Here is a 21,310-nt window from a genome sequence, read left to right as displayed (position 1 = left end):
TGGTCGAAAGAGAGTCACATTGTGGCATAAACTGAAGCCAGCCAGCAATGACTTCAAAACATTTTTCTACACTAGGTATATCAAGACTACAGCAGGTATCCTGTTAGAGGCTAGTGACTGGACCGCAGCGGGCTATATAAATTGACAAAGGGGAACGGAAACCTCCAGCCTACATCAAGAAATGATTCAGATGTGCTACTGTGGCTGGGGAAGAGGAAGATGACAATAAAAACAACTTATATCCAAACAAAACTAAATCGTTCAGTAGATTGGTCCAACAGACAGGCCTTCCCCCCAGGAGAATGGGAACTCTACCAACAGATGTTTTGCCAAAGAGCGAATATGTGGAATTTCCCTGTGATACACTTCACTAGCATCCAGGAGCGGCAGGAAAGTACAAGACTATTCCAGACATCAGGAGGAGGAAACCCACAAGATAGATGACTTTTTGCTCTTGGGCTGTGAGCGGCCAGTAATAGTGTAGGCATTTCCCACCTCTTCCTTTTCCGCCGCAAGTAGCCAGAATGCCAACAGAGGGGGAGAGAAGGTTAGATAGGTCACTTCATACTGGACCTGTGGCTCCCAGTTTTCATGGTCAAGGTCGATGCCATTCAGTGAACTGTGAAAAGTTCTGCTGTACTTGAGAAGAGCTTACTGTATACGTACTCCATCTGTCTCCCCACGGCAACCTAAATAGATAAGGCACTGGTTCCTAAACCAGAGATTATGGATCCATGTCCTATCTGGGGGAAGATGGTATTTCTCTTTCAAAGATTGTGGTGGATGCTCCATCACTGGCGCTATTAAAATCAAGGTTAGATGTTTTTCTAAAAGATCTCCTCTAGTCCAAGCAGGAATTTAATTCAGGGAATTCCTCTGGCCTGTGCTGAGCAGGAGAGTGGACTAGCTGATCAAAATGGTTTGGAATCTATTCGTCTGGAAAGAATGAAACTAACTGCCAGCTGATGTGAGCGCAAACCCTGCAGTCCCAGGACCTTAGTGATCCCAGATCAAATTAATCACTTGGTGTGAGTAAGTGCAGCTCCCACTTAAGTCAGTGGGAGGTGTATCCACTTTTGCACTGTGGCTTGTTCCTCATGACTTTGGAGCATTTGCTGGAGCAGGTAAGAGCTTTGTCTGAGATGGGATCTTTTCTCAGTGTCTGTCAGATAACGTTATTCTTAGTCCAGCTCTGAAACGTCTAGAGAAGATAGCTTCTTTCACTCTCCTGGACCCACAAGTATTGCTCTTCTGTGGTTGTGCCCTAAGCCTCAGCAATTTAAGGAAATTTAGCTGTGTTCTCCCGACGTTCACAAGGGCAACAGGGTATTTCTGTTCTGGAACTCAATCGGATTCTTTGTTTTGATTCATTTTGGTGCATGGGAGTGATGGGGTCTTGAAAGGGTCATGAGGTGTAAGCCATCCTCAAGATGAGTTAAATCTGCCATGCGGCAAGCTTTATAAGCCAATAAGACTCCATGTGAAAGTTTGGCATAAGTCACCTGGAGGATTCTTATGCTGCTTCAGGTATTGAAGGGGGGAGAATAACCCTGAAAATCACATATTGTCTCTGGATCTCTGTCCCTATGAGAAAATAAACTGTCGGGTATGTAGAAATTCCCCCTTTTTCTAGCTGTCACTTCATTCTTCTTTTTATTTTAATTTTTTTAGAGGAACAGTTTCAAAAGTAGATTGATCCCAAAGTTTGACCCACCTAAAACCTCAGACCAAGCAGCCTAGCACTTATGATGAAGTCTGAATTAACAAACCAACCTGCACCCAGGATGGAAGAAAACATCTTCGAGGAAGGAAACACGTTTTTGGTTTTGATTGTTATAAACAATGGTGTGAAAAGAAATATTCCCCCAAATTTGAAAAATAGCTTTTGAACAGAGTTCTTCTTTTTAAAACATTTGGTGGGCAGGATTCGTTCCAGCTATTGGGCCTGCCAGCATAATGGTCAGTTGTCACTTTGGCAGCAGAAGTGTAAATATTGCACTCAAACGATGGCCTAGGAAGAGCAAATATAGAAGGATGCATGAGTGCAAGTGTTAGTGAAAGCAAGGAGGGCTAGATATTCTTATCCCTCGGCCTTATTCAGTGCCTTTCACCTGGAAATCTCAAAGCTGTTTAAAAAGTTGGTAAACATTATTGCCTCTCTTATGGGTAGGGAAACTGAGGCACAGTGCAATGGAATGGCTTGCCCATGGTCATGCAGTGAACCAAGCCATGAACTTAGGTCTTCAGATACTTTCTCCTTTTGCTAATTTTTTCAACCTTTCTACCAATTGGGTTTTCATTAGAGATGGGGAAACCTAGGACTGGTTTGGATCAAGATCTTGCTTTATATAAACCCCCAGATTGTTGGGGAAGAAAGGGTGTTGTTCCTGTGAATGGCTCTCATTTTGGCCATGTGATAGGGTGCAGAGGCAACCACGTCTTCTAGCAAACAAAGAATTAATAGTAACTCAGGCTTGCACAGGTGTAGGAAGGGAACATTGCAGTAACAGCTCCAGGACTAGGCATAGAGAGCATTTGCCTGGGAGAAGACTATTCCCTGAACCTGTGGACCTAGAGGAAATATTTTTGCTACATGTTGATGTTCATCTGTGAGCAGGAGATAAAATTCTCAGTGGAAGTGGGATCTGATGGGCTGATTGTGTGTGTGTGTGTGTGTGTGTGTGCGCGCGCACGTCTCCAGTCAGCATCAGTATTTTTTTATTTCATAAGGCCCAAAGCAGAAAACTTCAAACAATCCCAAGATTGGAAAAAGTCCCCTTGGCCTAGCATGCTGTAATTCCCACACACCTGTTTGTCTCATTGCCTCTTCTCCCTGTGTTTGGAAGCTTACCTGAGGGCTTGTCTGCATTGCAGGAGCGGCTTGGCTTTGGCTCAGCTATGTGGGTGTAACTTCACCAGTGCTAACCCCTCACAGAGGCACGGTGAACTGATGTTAAAAAGCAATAGGCTGACCCACTGGTTAGAGTGTTAGTCTAGGACTTAGGAGACCTGGGTTCCATTACCTGTTCCGCCTCAGACTTCCTGTGTGACCTTGGGCAAGTCCCGTAGCCTCTCTTGCTCTCAGGTCCCCATTTGTGAAACGGGGATGATAATTCCCTTCCTGTCAGAGTGCTAGGACAAAAAATGCAGCAAAGGCTATGAGGTGCTCAGAAATCACAGCACTGGGGGCCATCGTAGTACCTAAGGCAGAGATACTGGTGCAGCTTAGCTTGGTTTCAAAGCTACGTCACTCTAACTGGGTTGGGGCAGCCAAGCCGAGATGCCCGTGAAGTGGATGATTCTTGCCTCAGGGACCACCTCCTTCTGATGTTTATTACCATTCATAGATTATAAAGGCAGAAGGGACCATTGTGATCTTCTCTGACCTCCCATATGACAGGCCGTAGGGCTTCCCTGAGTTAATTACATTAATGTGTGTGTTGCTCAGTATCCAATCAGAAGGAAAGGACAACCCCCCCCATCCTATGTTAACGAATTCTGTCAGGAGCCAACCCGTTCTTGCAGCCCTCTCAGCCAGCTCCAATATGCATCGATGGACACGGCCCAGAAGATACAAGAATAGATGACATGATGCTTTTTAAAGTGTAACAGGATGGCAGTGTGCAGGTCATGTCTTCCTCAAATAGCTGATCGAGTAGTGGATAACAGCCTACTGCTGCTGCCAGCTGCTGGAGTTCCTCCTCTAGCTCAAGCAGCAGGAGGTCTTTGCTGCGGTGCAGCTTTGGGATTCCTGCTTTGCTGGTGACCCTTGCCGGGAGGCACTTTAGGATCAGGGCCCTGCCTGCTTTTATGCTTGTACCATCTCAGTCCACTGTTGGTGCCTCTGGAAACAAGTAATAAATTATAAACGTGTTAGCCATCAGGTTAGGAGCTGGACTGAATTTGACAGGGAGGCAGAAAAGTGCTGCGCTGGAAAGCTGCTGACTGTTGTTTTATTCATTTGTTCATTACTGAACATCGGAGCAGGGAATAAGGCGGGAGGGCTGGACAGCTTGTTCTATCTGTGACCTCTGCTTTAATGGTGAAGCGGGTAAGCACCTGGGATCCGAGCTGCTGCTGCAATACTGGATTTGCTATCGAAACAATCAACATGGTAGACCACTGGTCTAGAACGTTTAATGAAGGCCCCAGGGAGAATACAGGCTTATTCTGAAACTGAATTGACCCTTCCTTAGGTGTTTATATTAATCACAGCCAAGCCTAATTGCAAACTCTGGGCGAAAGTACAGTTAATTATCCTGTGGGGGGATGTTTAGCTGCTTTTCTTGTGTCATTTCCCTAATTAAAGCAATTTGGCTGGGTTTTTTTAAATCACTTCCAAGAACTCAGAACCTCCCGTCCCTTCTCCAAATTTTATTGTCAATAAAAAGAGAAAGAAATGCTGTCTGGACTTGAGAATTTCCTCCACATATGGAACAGATTTAGCATTCTTCAGCTCTCAGCAGTGGCAACATACAGATCTTATTCCTTGCCCCCTGCCCCACCAATTCCCTCTTGACTCGTGTGTTTCCCACAGCTACGTATGAGGGTAGGGGGAAAAGTACACCCTGTAGCTTGTTCTTTCTGTCTTTCATGAAAATCATCTTGTGTGAGCAGAACTTATATATTTGCATGCATACTACTTTTCTGTGTGTGAGTCTTTAAACGCTGCTGGTTTTGATTCTGAAGAAGTGGCCTCCACAAGGACTGCACCTGTTCAGCTCTTCGGGTCAATTCCCTGTAGTATCAGATGTCCAGATTTTGCCTTTCAGTCAATGTGGACTGGCGAGAGCTTTTACTTTTGTATTAATTTTTTTTTCATTGAAATTCTGCTGTGCAGCTTGTGTAGCAGAGGCCTTTGCGTCACTGGGATCAATTAAATACTCACCAGGGACTTTCTGGGAGGAATCTTTCCTTTTCTGGCTGACTTCGAATGTCCAACAGGGCGTTCAGCTGTTTTGACCTCGTTGCAGTAGCTCCCAAGGCAGGAAACTTTTCCTAACCCCCTCTCCCCAACTTCTGCACTCTCCACCAGTCATTCCATCTGCAAGTTTTCACAGAGCTCTGATGCAATATCACGGTTTTGGTATTCTTGGCTAAGGAGAACACAGCTCTCGGGGAGCGCTACAAGGGAGTTGGATGGGTAGGTGTAGAGTGGTTTTATTTTGTAACTCTGATTACTTTGATTAACCAGAGTCATTCCTACCCTCTGGAAGGGAAGAAAGATTATCATAATTCTTCTCCTTCCTTCTGTTCCACAACAGAACCCCATTACCTGTTTGCAGGCTTCTGGTGCACTCAGGTACAACTGTTCCCAAGTTGTTTTGCCTTTCTAGTGCCATTGCATCCTTAACTTTGGTAAGATGTGAAGTTAAATTTCGTATCAATTTCTATCTCGTGTGGCCATGGGCGGGAAAGTGACTGTGATGTAAAAAATAAAAAAAGACAAAGCAATTAATGGTATCAAAAGATCCTAGAACGGTAAAGTGTGAGTGACTGGCAGCTGGACTGACACAGGAACAGCTGGGTGTGGGTGGGAAATAGTGGGATATTGGCTCAAATTCCAGCTGTGTTTCTTTATTCCGTAATCTTAACCCACAAAAATGATCATAAGCAATATAGAAAGGAAAAAAAGAAGCTGATAATACATAGGCGATTCTGCTCTGCGTCCAGTGCTTATCATTCTGAAAGCTGTAGAGAAATGTTTGACGTCCTAATTTGCACCAAAATAAGGATGAAATTATCTGTTTTCACTTCGATCCAAGGGCAAGAGAATCTTTGGGTTACGAAAGGGAGTGCTGGCTCTGAAGGGATTTCCTCTGGACTCAGCCAGTGTTTGTGCTGGAAGCACATGCCTTGATGACTTTTTTTTTTTTTAAATCATGTTTTTTGGGGGTGATTTCCCTGGGACAACACCAGTATGGTAACTGCAACAGCTGTAACGCTCTTAGTAGCCTTTAGGATGGCTGGTGCTTAAGCCACTGACGACTGGAATCAGGGCAAATCCTCCGTGTAGAAGGGCTTTAATTAACCTCTTGTGTTACTGTTACCTGTTTACCCTCTATAAAATGAGGGTGATAACCTGTCCTTTCTCCCACCCCAGCTACATTGTAGGCTCTTTGGGGCTGTCACTGTCTCTCACTACCGCCTAGTTTTACTGCTGGTTTAACTGCTTTGATTAGAGGTGTGATTTTGTACCAGCATGGTTAAATTGGTAACAGCCCCTAATGTGGAGAAAGTTACAATGGTGTAAAGGTGAATAAATCAGGTATGGTATTAAACTGCTTTATGCTGGTGTAACTGTCCATGCCAGGGGGTTGTACTGCTTTAACTATATCCGTTTCTAAAGAAATATAGTGATATAGAAACAGTTGTAGATCTATGTGTACAGCCTGTAGCATAGTGGGGCTTCTTGGCAGGGCTACCTAGGGGCTATAACACTGGCCTGCTGGTTGACCTTGGGCAAGTCACTTCTTCTCTGTGTGCCTCAATTTCCCTTTCTATAAAATGGGGATAATGACAGTGAGCTCTTGGGTAAAGCACTCTGAGATCTATGTCTGGAAAGTGCTGTATAGGAGCTGGGTGATGTGATGCGATTGTTGTCTCAGCTGGGGGTCATAATACAAAAACTGCCCCAGTTAAGATCTGCAGGGGCATTTGTGCTGGAACCCTTGTGGTATAAACAAGTGGGATTTGCTGGCTGGGTGTTCTCTGTGTGGGGTCCTTGGCTTTGCTTCCCTTTACCCCCTTTGGTCTGAAATAGCCCGCATCTGATTGACACGCTGTAAAATTAATTTGTTTCCCCCAAATATTTGAAAACTGGGGGGAGGATAGGAAAATATTTAAAGGAGAGGGGGATTTGAGTTTCAAGTTGCCGTTCTCGCTGGTAGCGGTATTGTACTGCTGCATAGTGGATGTATACGTTTTTAGCCATTGACGATCAGCTGTACAAAGGCATCTGGATAATGCTGAGAATCTCTGTTTTTAGTACATTTCTCTCATGGTGTGGGAGGGTTCTTGGAGTTTCCCTCCTTATCTGCACTTCCCCACTCCCTAGTGACCTGTGGCTTTTCACATAGCACCTGGTGGTTAATCAGAAGGGCTCTGTGAATGGTAGTGACAGGAAGGGGGAGGACTGGCTGGGAAAAGAGACGATTTGAAAACTGAAATGATTTGCTGAGTAATACTGAGAGGCTTGTCCATTCTGGGTACCACGTGGTACCCCAAGGAACCTTCTCATATGAATCAGAAATTGGCAGCTCCTTAAGAGATCACTACCTAGAGTTCTGGTCCCCATTAAAAAAGCCACTACGGGTCTGTCTCATCTTACGCTGGGGTTATGTTCCGCAGTCAGCATGTAAAGCAAAAATCACGTATAGTCAAACTTACCTTGAGTGTAATGGCGGGCGGAATCGCCCGCACTACAGACAGGGCCGGCTCTGGCTGTTTTGTTACCCCAAGTGGAAAAAAAGGGGAAGCTGGAGCGGCGAAGCAACAGCAAAAAAACCAGGTGCAGAGTGGCCGGAGCAGGGAACCAAAAAAACGAAAACAACAAAAAAACCCCAGAGTGCAAACTTTCGGTGCCACCTACTTGGCAGCTCGTGGCTGTGTCCCCAGCAGCGCTGGCGAGCCTCTGGGCAGGCAGTGGCTGCACTCTGGCTAGTGGGACTCCCTACGCTGCAGATGTGCCCTGGGCAGTGGAATGCGTGCCCCAGCTAGCGGGGCTGGGGGACGGCCAGGGCTTCCTTCAACTGGGGTGCTTGCCACTCGGCCCCTCCTAGTGTACTGCCTGCTGGGAGGCTCCGCACCGCTCCCGCCTGCAGGTGAATTGAAAGTCGTGTTGTCGGCGGGGAGGGAAGTACGCGGGCTGCTGGGCTTGCTGCAGACCTGGCACTGGCTGGGGCAGACGGAGCGCACAGTCCGCTCCCAGCAGGGCGCAGCCACTCCCCTCCTCCGCCCCCCGCAGCGGCACACTGAAAGTCGTCGGCGAAACGAACAAACAAACAAAAAACACCAGGCAGGTGCAGTATTTAAATTATTTTTCTCTCTTTTGTTTTTGCTGACCGCGTAAAGCTGAATTTGCACATGTTAAATGCGCGTAAGATGCGACAGACCTGGACTTACTGTGCAGGGGAATCAGAGGTATTTCTAAAGGGAGCTAACTGCTGGAGCTCAACACCCCTTCTGCAGTAAGTGTTGGTAACTGTTGACTTTTATATGGTAACCACTCTACCCTTGTGGTTGAGAGGAATAAAAAGCCACATCACCATTTTTGGTCTGGTTTGTCATATGTATGTTCATGTGAAGCCTAGTTTCTTTTCAGAAACCCATCACTTTATTTTTAAATACAATATGCAAATTTAACCGTGGTGGGAGGGAAATTTGTTCCTGACTTCTGCTCGTTATCTGCTTATACCTTGAAGCCTGGGAATTGATTGCTCTGGTAGCTGCAATCCTCATTCATGTAATTGCTGGTGGTGTTTGTATTTGCAAGACTGTCTTATCCGTTACTGAATAATTAGCTCCAATAATATCTGTGACCTTGAGTTCCACAGACTAAAAAGTACATTTAAACTGTCCTTCCTCAGTTTCTCTAGGTGTCCTCTTGTTCTTGGGCTGTAGGGGAGAAATAAATAAAGTGATTTCATTCATTAATGAGATGCAGGTGGGAAGTAGTTCCAGATTCAGCTTTGCTTGTGGATTCATTTAGTCTCGACTGAGACTTTTCTGAAGGGCTTTGATTTAGTTTGGCCTCTTGCCTTTGCTAAAAGCTCATATACCCCATTGGGCACTGTGCATTTCTCTAGCAGAGGCATTGCCTTCCTGCTGCTGAGGTAGAGCAGGGGCCATTATATACATTCAGGATCACTCTGGGAGTAACCTGAGATGCTCAAGTGACGCTCTCAGACCATCAGGATGGATCATCCTTGATGTCAGTCTTGGATTAGGCTAAGTGTTTGGTCCTCCAAAGTTGTAATGTGATCTTGGGTGACGTGCAGCTTTGCAACAGAAGCAGGGGTGAAAGAGAACTAGGACGAGGGCTTGGGGGAACTTGGGCTGCTGTTAGACAAGGAGTTATTCCCTGAGGGGACACAACATGTGGGCCTGCATGTCATGGCTGCAAGTTACAAGCCTTGTATTTCTGAAGGGAACTGTTGGGGTTAAGGAGCCTGCTGGACTTGGAGCATTTACCCTACAAACGAAGAGTTACAAGAGAAGCCTCTGGACGCTCTGGTTTTCCAAACTCTGATACAAGAAATGATTGTAAAGGGACACTGATAGGTTGGCGTAGGCATGTATGAGGGGGCTTTCAGAAACCCCAGGGTTTGTCATGTTATGAATATAAAAAGTAAATAAATAAGAACAGTGTATTTTGAAAAGAATAAAATTCTCTTGCAGTGTTTGCAACTCAACTGTTGCAGCCTCCTGCTAATGTAGGAGACCTGCGCATAATCCCACTGCCACATGGACAAGTCTTCCTAGTTGCAAGATGACATCAGATATCTATAAAGCCCATACCCGCCTATTCATAATAATGCCGCTGCAGTTTCTGAATGCATACCAGCAATAACATCGCTTTGCTGACTTCATGCTTAACTGCTCACCACTTGTGAAATTGAACCACCTGCTGGTACCTGTATTAGCAGGGTTCACCTGCACAGGTGTCTCTTGCTGATGGTATTGACAAGGGGTCTTGGATCTGATCCGAGAGAGAACAATTCCATTGTCTTTAGTGGACTTTGGATCAGGCCCAGTGTGTTGATTAACAGTTCTGTTTTACTCACCCATGGCCTAATCCAGAGCCCTTTGAAATCAGTGGAAAGAATCCCCTTGATGGAAGCAGGCTCTGGATCAGGCCCATAGTTGCCTGAATACCTAATATAAATGCAAGTTTGTCCCCACTAGTAAATACCCCTGCATGGATTAAGAAAGTGAAATTGATTGGAAACTGGCAAAACTAAAGGACAGAATTGACTCTTCCAGTCTGTTTATTTGCCTGACCTGGGAGAAATGCAAAACACTCCCCCAACTGCATAAATAGTACAAATAAAACTTTAAACACTGCAATTCATTTTTAACACTCTCGTAAGTTTTCAGTAGCACAGTTTAGGCATCTTTAAATTCAATACTCAGGGTCTGTTTTCCACTCTGCCACACGGGCTTGAACGTCCGTGTAGATGCCAGTCCATTTTAGTGCAATTACACGGCATAAAGGAGTGGAGAATCAGGCCCTTCAGTGTAACTAGGTCGTCCCTTTGTCGGATCAGGTCCGTGGGTGCCACTGCTGTCGGATGCCATTGTGACTTTGGGGGAGGGGATGGAGGGTGTCACTGAACCACACTTTGTGTCGGGGTTTAAGTGAAATGAGTCAATTTATAGAGGTGCAGAGTATTAGAAATGTTGGTGAGGGGAGAGGAAGAACCTGTGTTGTAGTAAGGCCATTAGTTCTGTTCATGGCCTGACGGGCTCTTTCTGTAGGTTTAGTGCCTCCTTTGCTGTCGCACTCTCACTCTTGTTAGGTCTGATGAGTCCCTGAGCAGTCACTGAGACCTGGTAACTGCTCTAAGGTACCATAATGGCCATAAAATGGTTTTTATTATCTGATCAGTGCTGTTCTCTTTAGCCTGCGAAGTCACAGCAGAGAGCATATTGCAATTATTTTGCAGTGGAAATTTGCACACCCTCCCCTCCACCCCCTTTAATTGTTATGATAAATTGCAACTTCAGGAAAATATATAAAGCTCTGGGATGATAAAGCCAACTGATATTCAGCCCTGGGCTTTCAGCATGACTGGAGCCGGGTGCAAACACGACCCTTTTACAGAACACGCTGCACAAGCCATAGCTACAGAGGATAGCTTTAGACAGAGGCTGAGCTCTGTACAGATTTGCTAAAAGAGAGCTGTATGCAGTGGAGCTGGAGGGAGCCACGCAGGGGAGGAGAAGCCCCGAGCCTATGGAAGGTGCCTAGGGTGAGGGAAGCAGAACCTCCATGGCATGTTCCTCCAGGCCTTAGACTTTAGAAACTGCTCTTTGTATGAACCACGTGGTTGGGTCTCTTCAAGGAGGCAGGCTGGTGTGTGTGTGTTTTGTGGGGACAGCCATTGTCTGTAGCATCGTCTCTTGGAAGCCCCTGGGGTATCCCCCTCATGTAGGCTTCAGACCATCTCACTCAGCTCTGGCAAATGTGCTGCCTTGCAGCTGAGAATGGGCACTTGGGAACCAACACTCAGACATTCTGCCCACTGCAACATGTCCCAAGATTCGTACAAATCCTGGGACTTCCAAGGGCTTAGAGGGATTCGCCCTGTTGCTGTTCCACAAGGGTTTGGACTGCGTCACCTCTTCTTCACTCACCCCCAGTTCCTTCCACCCCGCCCCAGGAATAATTTGCAAGTAAATTGAAAATGTTTCTCTTGGGGAGCGTCTTATCCCTTACAAATGAAGGTTTCCTCCATTGTCAAGCCAGTTTGAGCCATTGCTTCTCTGTCCCCTGATGTTTGCAGGTCACAGCAGCTGCTTCTTTGGCTCTGAAATGCACTAGAATGGGAAGGCTAACAGGCCTCCTTTGGGTTACACCTTTAGGTGGACATAGCTAATTATTACAATGATTAGGGCTCCCCTTAATTAACAGAACTGGAAAGTTAGTGGCAGACATGGACGATATGTTTTCATTAGGCGTTCTTCGAAAAGTTTGAAATTTACTTAATTTAAAAAAAAGAAGACTTACATTGAGGTTTATTCAGCTATCCAGTAGCTCTCCCCTGCTTTTCCAAAGCATTTCATCTGTCAGCATTATTTGGAAGGTCCGAGCTGCAGCCTCTGCAAACCTCTGTGAGGTTAAATGTCACCTGCATTTATCTGACCTGACCTGACATACTTCACTTTCTGCTCTCTGCAAGTCCCTCCTGAAAGCATGCTCCTGCCAAGAGGGCCGCAAGGCCTTGCCTTTCCCACCGAAGAAGATGCACAAATTGTAGGGAGGTCACAGGACTCCTGCTTCACTTCACTGCTTTCATTATTCCCTTTGCAATCACGTGTTTGTGTTGATGTCTAGTTAGATTTTAAGCTCTAGAGGGCAAGGATCTTAGCTTTGTATCCATCTGTCTCAGGTCTCCTAAACCCCTTTCACACCGGGTGTACGAATGTGATAGTTGCCATCTTGCCTGCTGGACCTGGGAGGTAACCAATGTGCTCCTGAGCGGGAAGCATGAGCTTCTACAGCTTGAGCTAAAAAGCCAAGATTTCGTAACTGGGGCGATGATAAACTCTCATCCTCTGTGGATCAGGCACAGAGTGGGGGACCTGTGTCACACAGTCACCGGTGGGTTACACCAATGGTTCTCAGCAAAGGGTACGTGTACCCCTGGGGATATGCAGAGGTCTTCCAGGGGGGACATCAACTCATCTAGATATTTGCCTAGTTTAACAACAGGCTGCATAAAAGGCACCAGCGAAGTCAGTACAAACTAAAATTTCATACAATGACTTGTTTATACTATTCTATATACTATACACTGAAATGTAAGTACAATATTTATGTTCCAATTGATTTATTTTATAATTATATGGTAAAAATGAGAAAGGGGGCAATTTTTTCAGCAAATGTGCTGTGACACTTCTGTATTTTTAGGTCTGATTTTGTAAGCAAGTGGCTTTTAAGTGAGGTGAAGCCTGGGGGTATGCAAGACAAATCAGACTTCTGAATGGGGTACCGTAGCCTGGAAAGGTTGAGAGCCACTGGATTACGCTACCCCAATCGTAAATGAGATGTATGGTTATTATTGGGATCAGTGCCCCGTTGTGCCAGGTGCTGTACATGTGTACAACAAAAGACAGTCCCTGCCCCAAGAGCTTTCAGTCTGTTTGTACTTTGGCTTTCTCAAGAGTTGCATGGTCATTGACGTACTTTGGCAGGACTGTCTGGGGAGAGTTTGCACAAGCTCCTTCCTCTGTTAAAATCCACCCAGTTCAGCTGGGAATGTGAAAAGGACAATGAAAACCGCTGTGGTGATATCTTTACATTTGCAGTAGTACAGACTCTTTGCCGTTATGGAGGGATGGAGCTTGCCATCGGATGGTGGGGGAATTTCTGTTAGAGTCACAGGGAGTTTGGGATGTGGGTCAGGCCTGTAGGTATTCTGGCTGGGGGAAATTCACCCCAGTGTCGAAAACCTACAAGAGGTTGTGTGAGACTCGGGTGGTTCCCCACCCTCCCTTCATGCACCACTTCAGTCAAAATAGGGCTGAAGTGGGACTTAATTGGAGCATAATCTTGGTGCTGAGGGGGAGGGGAGAGAGTCTCCCCTGTTATGCATAAAATCGATCCTATATAATTAGTAGGAAATCTCTCAGAGAGGGTGGGGCTGGGCCCTAGCTCTGCTGTCGTCTTCCCCTCCTATTGGCCTGGCCCAGCAGGAAGAGCGTAGGAAATGAGATTGTGAAGCGTCTGCCTGTTAGAACTGCAGCAAGTTTATGCTGAGTGTGACAGTCATGAGAACCCCTTTGAAGTCACCTGTATTTGAACCTTACACCCATGTTCACTGGGCGCTGACTCTCACAACGTAGCAATTTTGAGGAGAGCTTTTTGGTCCTGAGTTGCCTAATCAAATTCTCCTTCTCTTCCCCCTCCCTGACTTTTGTGCCAATTCCTTCTGCTCGCCAGAACCGGGGTCGCCTGGCCGAGAAGAGAACGATCCCTCTGCCTCCCACCAGGCTCCCAAAGAAAGAATTGACCTCCATTTTCTCACATAGCGACGACAGCGAGGAGAGTGACAAGGTCAATGGTCAACACCCCGAAGTGAAGCAGGAGGAGGATCTGCATATCAGTATCATGAAAAGAAGGTACTTTCCAGCTGTGGGATGCTGACACTGCGAGCCCAGAGATGGAGAGCACTTGATGGCGGGTCATGGGACTGTGCCAGAGCTGCCATGGGAAGCTCAAGTTCAAAGGTTGCCTGTTGGCGTCATCTCCTGAATTGGAAACAAAAGTGTAGATGTAGCAGATATAGATTCATTACACGCAATGAATGGAAGGGGGCTTCCTGCTCTGTGTTCCTTACTGTGACCCACTCACTCCTGTTTGGAGAGCTTGGGTGTCTGTGGAGCCTTCAATAGACGTACCATGGAATTTACCTCGGTACTAGTGGCACTCGCCCATTAGACGATAATCTCATTTGACCCTCCGTCCAGTGTTCTGTGACTATGCTGCATGGGGCCTTTGCAATCACAGATGGTAGAACGTGGCAAAAGTATAGGAGCCAGATCCTCAGCTGGTATAAGGATGCCCAAGCTTCATGGGTTTACACCAGCTGAAGATCTGGCCCTACGTTCCAATTTGTCTTAACGTGACCTCGGTGATCTAGAACCTTTACAAACTTTGGGGTGTTGGTAAACAGAACGGTGGCAGGCGCAAGAGGGTATTGTTTATGCTCCTAATTGGAAATGTTAAGTTGCTAAACACAAAATCCCAGGCTTGGCCTAAAAAATGCAATGGAGAGTATTAAAGTAGATGTGTTGAAAGAGCTGTGGATTGAAAATAGTAAAACGTCAGGAAAGAGAATGTGTGTGTGTGCGTGTGCGTGTGTGTTTTGAATATCTCTTTGTACTGTGTGTGCTCCTCCTACCTAAAACCAACACAGAACTGAAAAGGGAATTGAAAATCTTAAGACACACCTAGGTGTCCCCTAAGTTTGACTCTGGTGAAAAGTCGCGTCACCCCTGGTATTCAGCTGCAGAACTTTGGGTCTTGCATCCCTCCAGAGAAATATGTTGTTTATAGGATCTATAACTACAGAAAAATAAATATCCAGAGCGGCTGCATCTCGGCCCCCCCATGCATGTCATTGCTACTCATTTTGATCATCATCTCTCTCTAATGCATAAAATCGCTCAGATTCCCAGACAAGCTCTATAAAAACAGAGGAGTGGAAACTGAAGGCATGTAATTGCTTTTCTGTGTTTTATGCGTTCTTGCTCCTGAGCAGATAAGCCATTTCCCCTTTCCTGCAGGCAGAAGCCGCCGCGTGTAACAATGTGATCTCAGGAATAGGGAAGTCAAGAGCATAGCCTGGCCCCTCGGGTGAAGCCCATCTATAACCAAGAGTTCCTCACCCATCATGGTAGTTGGTCAACAGTGCTGGCCAAGGGTTATTAATTGGAAAAAGGGGCGGAGGGGCAGGTGCATCTCGCGCTCTCTCTCCCACATGTGCACACACACGAACCTGGCTAAACAGTCCCAAGAAGCTCCCATAATTTTCCCCTCCACCCTTCTTTAATTATGCTTTTAATTCTGCAAAAATTACAATGCTAGGCTTTCTCGTTAGGAGGGAGAATAACATAATAAATATTTAATTGATATTCAGAGCCCCCAAAATATAAAGTGCTTTTATCTTAAATCTTAAATTACAGTAATTGCTTGGCCTTGTTTATTAGGAAATGCAGAAAAAAGATTTCTTAGTTGTCATTAGCTCCTGGTCCTTCAGCTCACCATTTCACTGCCCCTCCTTCCACTTTTTTGATCAGTTTATTGGAGGGTCTCAGTCTAAACCTTGCTTTGAATTCTTAGGAGGAGGGGCTGATGCTTCCCAGTTAGTCTGAATCCTGTTTACTCCACAGAGGCATTTTTGACCTCACTTTGCTGCCATTATAGAGGGGCTGTGTGAGGATATTGCGTTTGCTTTTTCGCTTTCAGACCAGCCTAATCCTCTTTCCAGTGGGAGCTGGCTCAGAGGCCTTCTGTGCCTACAGTTCTTGCTAAGACAGGGCTTTGTTCTGAGAGGAGTTGAGCATTGTAGCTGGAGCTGCCTGTGCTCAGCACCTCTCTGAAGCCTTCCAGAGTAATCGCTGACTTTGGTACCATTTAGGGACCCTCTGGGCTCCATGAGTGCTAGTGGGGGCGTTGCCTAGGATCAGACCTGTAGCGTGATGTCACAGACGGTGGTGTTCCTGAAGCCCGGGCCTTGGAGATTCTTAGTGGCGAGCAAAAAATGGCTGCAGGGAATATGGAGCCTAATTCATTGCAAACGCAGAGTTTGCCAAGGAATCTGTTGGAATGTGGGACCTTTGGAATATGGTGGAGGAGTAAAGCATGGGGGTGAAGGAGAGCTTGGTAAAGTTGGTCTGGCTGCTATGTGGGTGTGCCAGTATAGAGATAGAGAGACCTTGTGCTGTCTGTCCTGGCCCAGAGCTATTCTCACATCTGTCTTGGTGAAGGGCTAGAATGGCAGAGGCAGCTCCAACGTGCCCAGGCACCGCAGTGATGGATGGAGTGATAACCAGAGAGAGGGAATACATTTTCGATACCGCACCAGGAGGCACCTGCTGCTCACACCTCCACCTTCAGAAATCTCTAATGCTCCAGCTCTTACACCTTTAAAGTTTACATTACATCTACTCCCACCCTATGGCCTTGAATGCCCAAAGATGGAGCTTGCAGCATTGTTGTTGTAGCTGTGTCAGTCCCAGGACATTAGAGACACAAGGTGGGTGAGGTCTTTCTGTTATTGGATCAGCTTCTGTGAAAGACACAAGCCTTTGAGCTGCACAGAGCTCTCCAGGTGGAGCTGTGAGTCAGAGGGGTAGCACGTGCTATTGCCTAGGGCTGGCTCTCGGGGGAACAATGGGTGGAAAGTAGCTGGATCCCTTCTGGGCACGGCTCTGCTGCAGTGTACACGCACTTGTTGTGCTCTCTCTCTTGTCATTAGAGGCACAGTGGAGAGGGAGGAGGGTGTGGTCAACCTGGTTCCAGAGAGGCCAACATCATCATCAAAAAAGCTAGATGTGTAACAGACATGACAGCTGGGGCCAAGAAGAGATGGTGCCCCATCTGCTTTCTGTTTTAATTCACCTGTTGCAGCCTCCCGGAGTGGTGACGGATTGGGCAGAGGTGTCCTTGCCTCCAGGGGAGAGGAAGAAATAGACTAAATGGTGGACGCCAGGGAGCGAGGTCAGAACAAAGCCAGTCTCAGTGTGTTTCTCTCTCTCTCTCTCTCTGTGTCGTTTTGAATACTTTAGTTTCTGATTTCACTTTTATGAAATGTTTCCTTCCGCCCCCACTATCAATGTGATGTGTGCCAGTGTCAGGAAGGTTTCCCATGGTTCACGAAAAGGGAATGAGGCTTAGTAGGCAGAACAGGGGTCTGTGAGCTCAGTCTCCTGAGTTCTGGTCCAGCCTTTGCCACTGGCACACGAGGTGACATTAGGCAATCCAGCCACTTCGGGTCTCCTTGTGGGTGCACTTCAAGAGCAGGTATCAGAGGGGTAGCTGTGTTAGTCTGGATCTGTAAAAGCAGCAAAGAGTCCTGTGGCACCTTATAGACTAACAGACGTATTGGAGCGTGAGCTGTTATGCATCCGACGAAGTGGGTATTCACGCACGAAAGCTCACGCTCCAATACGTCTGTTAGTCTATAAGGTGCCACAGGACTCTCTGCTGCTTTTAAGAGCAGGGTGTCTGGATTCTGGTACTTTCGGACTGCATGATGGAGGAGGATCGGCTAGTGCAGCTGTCAGCTCTGTGCACTGCAGAAGGGATATGACTGGACAGATTAGGGGCATGGCTGAGGGTCCTGCCATTCCAACCCATGTGTTCCTGCTAGTGCTTGAGGTTGCTACTGGGGGGAGTGGATGCTGCAACTTCTTAAAGGGATAGTAGGTGCAGCTGCTGAGCACCTTTTGATGTCATCTGTGCTGCATAGGGAGAGTATATGTTGCCACTGTTGCTTGGCCACTGCATCTCTGCACTCCTCTGTCTGTAACAGTAAGAAAGTAGCCCCTACCCTTTTTCTGTAAAATGGGTTCAGTAATATATATCAATCTTGCTGGAGTACTATTGCAAAGATTATTGAATGTTTGGAAAGTGCTGGGAGGCCCTGGAAGAAAGGTATGCAATCCAGTACAAATACTCCGTTATTAATTCTGCAAACGGTAGTTTGTGATGATAGTGAATTGCAGTCTTGTCTGCAGGCCCTTTACATAGTCAAGGAAGAAGGTGTCTTTTTGCAGATTGTTTAATAAAGTGGCTAGTGAGGTCATGTGTCTGCCCACGAGCATGTTGCTAGGTCCTGATCCTACATATTACGGAACTCCTGCGGAAGGAGGTGTTGGAAGGAGTCAGAGATGCTCAGCAGCTGTTTTTGGTGCATATAACAAAGTTAAGTAAAGCAAACCTTGTAACTGACGTGAGCCTGGGTCCCTGTACAGAGATCCAGGTGACCTGTAGTTACAGGTGGGTTGATACATCTTTTAGTGAGACATCATGAGCCCCACTTTAGCACTAAAAGAATATTACTGTGGTTTTTCAAAGGAAGCTAAGGGAGGTTGGGCACCAGATTCAACTGAGATTCAGTGGGAGTGTGGTGCCTAACTCCCTTAGACATCTTGGAGAATCCGAACCTATAATAGTAAGAGAGACTGGCTTAAACCAACAAAGGCCTGAGAGTTTAGAATTAGGGCTGGAACTGCCTTTTAGCCACACCATTGTGTATAGCTCCCACAGGCCCTTCAAACAGGAACAGTAATACTTACATAGATGCTGGATTATAGGCACCATAAAGCAGCTGAAGGATTAACTGGAGGTTTCTCAGTGTCTACACGACAGAGCCTGTGTCTACATAACTATGTTGGCGTAGACACACAGCATACGCTGATGGACGTGCAGAGTCCTGCCAGTTTAGAAACACCACTTCACTGATCCACATTAGCCAGGTGGACAAAAGCACGTTTCTGTCAGCTTAGCTGTGCTGGCCAGGGAGTGTGGATTTTTCAGACTTTTGGCCATCATAACCATGCCAGGATAGGTTTTACATGTAAACCAACTGTCAGCTCCTATTTTGTTTAAACCAGGCAGCTGGTCATAGGGGTGTGAGAGAATTTTACTACTCCTTTTAGATGCTGGCTGTTCTCTTAAGATGGAAAGGAAAGGAAATGAAAGCCCCTGAGCTTTGAGATGATGAGCTGTGTAACTGCTCGTAGAAATACATATGTGGATAATTCTCCAAAAGGCCGTAATGGCATGGCTAATAGTGAGAGGCAATAATACTTAAGCACATGTTAAAAATGGTAAAAGTTTTTGACCTGACCAGCTGCAAATGCTCCAAAGGAGCCATTACTGGGCTATCTGTAAATATGTAGTTTGGCCTGGGTAACACGCAGGATAGGCTCAAATGGCTGTGCCCAGTTAAAAATGCCGATGAAATTCTTGTTGAAAAAGGAGTGAGAGCAGCAAGCGCAGTAGCAGATTGCATAACGAGCCCACATGGTGGGCCTGATCCCTTGCCAAATATTGTTCTGAAATCAAAGCTGGTTTTGAGAGGAATAGGAGTGCAAAAAAAGGAGAAGAGCCAGTGACCGTGGCTCTAATGAAGACTGATGTCAGTGCCTCCGGGAAGTCCCTGGAGGCCCTCCTGCTTTCCCCTTATTGAACACACACTCTGAGCATTATCTTCTGGCTGGGGTAATGATGGCTCCATCCCTAAAATGCCCAGGTATTTTTACCTTGTTTTCCTGACATTAAGCTAATGGCTTTCAAATGGGGGCAGTGTTGAAAATGGAGACCCTGATTCCAGAAGGAGCGGGGCATACATTTTGCAGCCTTCTCTCTCTACTCAGCTGTAGTTTGCACTGCTCTGTTCTCGGTCCTCCTGCATGTGTCTCCGTGCGCCGGCGTTTAATTGCAAACTCATTCTTCTCTCTCCCCGGCCCAGAAAGCCAGCTCATGGCACTGTTCTCACTCTGCTTCCATTTTCTAATAGCAGGATCGCCGACCTCCACTAAGCCTTAATGGTTAGCTGCTGTCAGCCCTTTCGGTGCCTCCCTCTTTAAGTGGAAAGCTGTTTCTGACATCCCATAAGGCTGCTGCTCTTTGACTGTCTAATTGATTGAAGTTCAATCTGAAGGCCCCCTATTATATCTGTCGCAGGCACCTGCCTGTGATACAGCCGTCGGGTGCGAGGCAAAGCATTCTCAGGACAATGGGCCTTGTTTGGGACTCTGCTCTCCTCTTCCTCCCCTGTGATGCCACCTGATAGTGGCTATGTAGCAATGCCGTTTCCCTTCTGACAGAACCTAGTCAGTGGGTCAGTCATTGGTCCAGTGTCATGGTCTGATTTGACAACACCCAGCCTCCACGCCTCATCTAGCGGATGGTGCCGGAGATCTGGCTCTGCTCCTGCGGGAAATGGGCTGAACTGGCTCATCTTTAGAGCACATTCTGTTGCCAACTTGTAGCTGCTGAAGAGAGCGAGGAATGGGGCAGAGCAGTGGGGCTCCATTAATGGGCCAGTCGGTTGGATTGGATTCTGCAGTGCTTGTCCTAACCCTTGTGACACATGGTACCAGTTGGTGAGAGGATTGGGGGTGGGGATCCTACCTTGTGCTGGTGGTGTAACGTGGCGCTCGCAGCGATTGTTTGCTCTGCTCCTCCTTTCTCTTTCTGCCTGATATTTCCTCCCTGCATTTCCTCCTTTGCCACATCTGCCTGCTGCTTAATAAATAATCACTCCAATCAATCAATAAATAAAAGATTCATCTGGGAAGCAAAAGCTAGATTTTGTCCAGAGTGCCAGGAAGCTGCAGTTGACCTAATGAGGACTTATATTTAAGAGAGAGGGGAATTGGCTCCTTATTCCACAGTGATACCGTGGGGTAAAAAATGATAAACAGCGAGAAATCTCTTCCTGAGCAAGACATAGGTACCAGGCTGGGACAAGGGGAAAAGTGAGATCAAATTAAATGAAATCCAGGCCTGCAAGTGCCTTTATGCATCCCACAGTGGACTCTTGGATCTCTACTCTTGCTGCAGCACCCCTTGCCCTGCAGTGCCCGGTTTTGTCATAGGGATGCTGATGGTTTTTATTTAGGTAGTACCTGTCATCTGGGGATCCTAAAGCATGTCAAAGAGTTAGCCGTCATTGTCACGCCAGCCTTACAGACAGAGCAAGGCCTGGCGAATCAAAGTGCCACACAGAAAGTCAGCTGCAGGATAGGGAATAAAACCCAGGACTCCCGATTTGCAGGTCCACCCTCCTTTAATCAGTAGGCTGCTCTACTTCCCATGATGCACTTGGCACTCACAGCCACACGCTCTGGCTTGTCAGTGGTGGGTGCTGAGATAATGGCACAGGGAAGCGGACTGTGACTTTCCAACCCTCTGAACACAGCAGCATCATGAGTGACAGCTGCATGTATTTTTGCTCCCAAACCTGACATCTGCAGCATCTCCTGTTGCATGGCAAGAGCTCCTCTGTGGACCTGAGTGTGGTGTTTTTGCAGTCGTGACAGTGAGATATAGGGTCTGATCCAAAGCCCA

At 46.6% G+C, this 21,310-nt stretch overlaps 1 protein-coding gene across 2 annotated transcripts in view; it reads left to right on the top strand.

Moving 5' to 3' along the window:
• The window catches only part of SAMD11 (sterile alpha motif domain containing 11), a 181,106-nt gene that overhangs the window by 43,967 nt on the left and 115,829 nt on the right, over nucleotides 1–21,310 (top strand). For both annotated transcript variants that reach the window (XM_075060202.1, XM_032779953.2), the window contains exon 3: nucleotides 13,667–13,845. In XM_075060202.1, the coding sequence (XP_074916303.1) occupies nucleotides 13,667–13,845 (179 nt within the window). The remainder of the gene's footprint in view (nucleotides 1–13,666; nucleotides 13,846–21,310) is intronic.

This window comes from Chelonoidis abingdonii, chromosome 23 (genome assembly GCF_003597395.2).
Source record: "Chelonoidis abingdonii isolate Lonesome George chromosome 23, CheloAbing_2.0, whole genome shotgun sequence".
NCBI lineage: Eukaryota > Metazoa > Chordata > Testudines > Testudinidae > Chelonoidis > Chelonoidis abingdonii.
The sequence above is the reverse complement of the archived record's forward strand: the minus strand, read 5'-3'. Positions and strand labels throughout refer to the sequence as shown.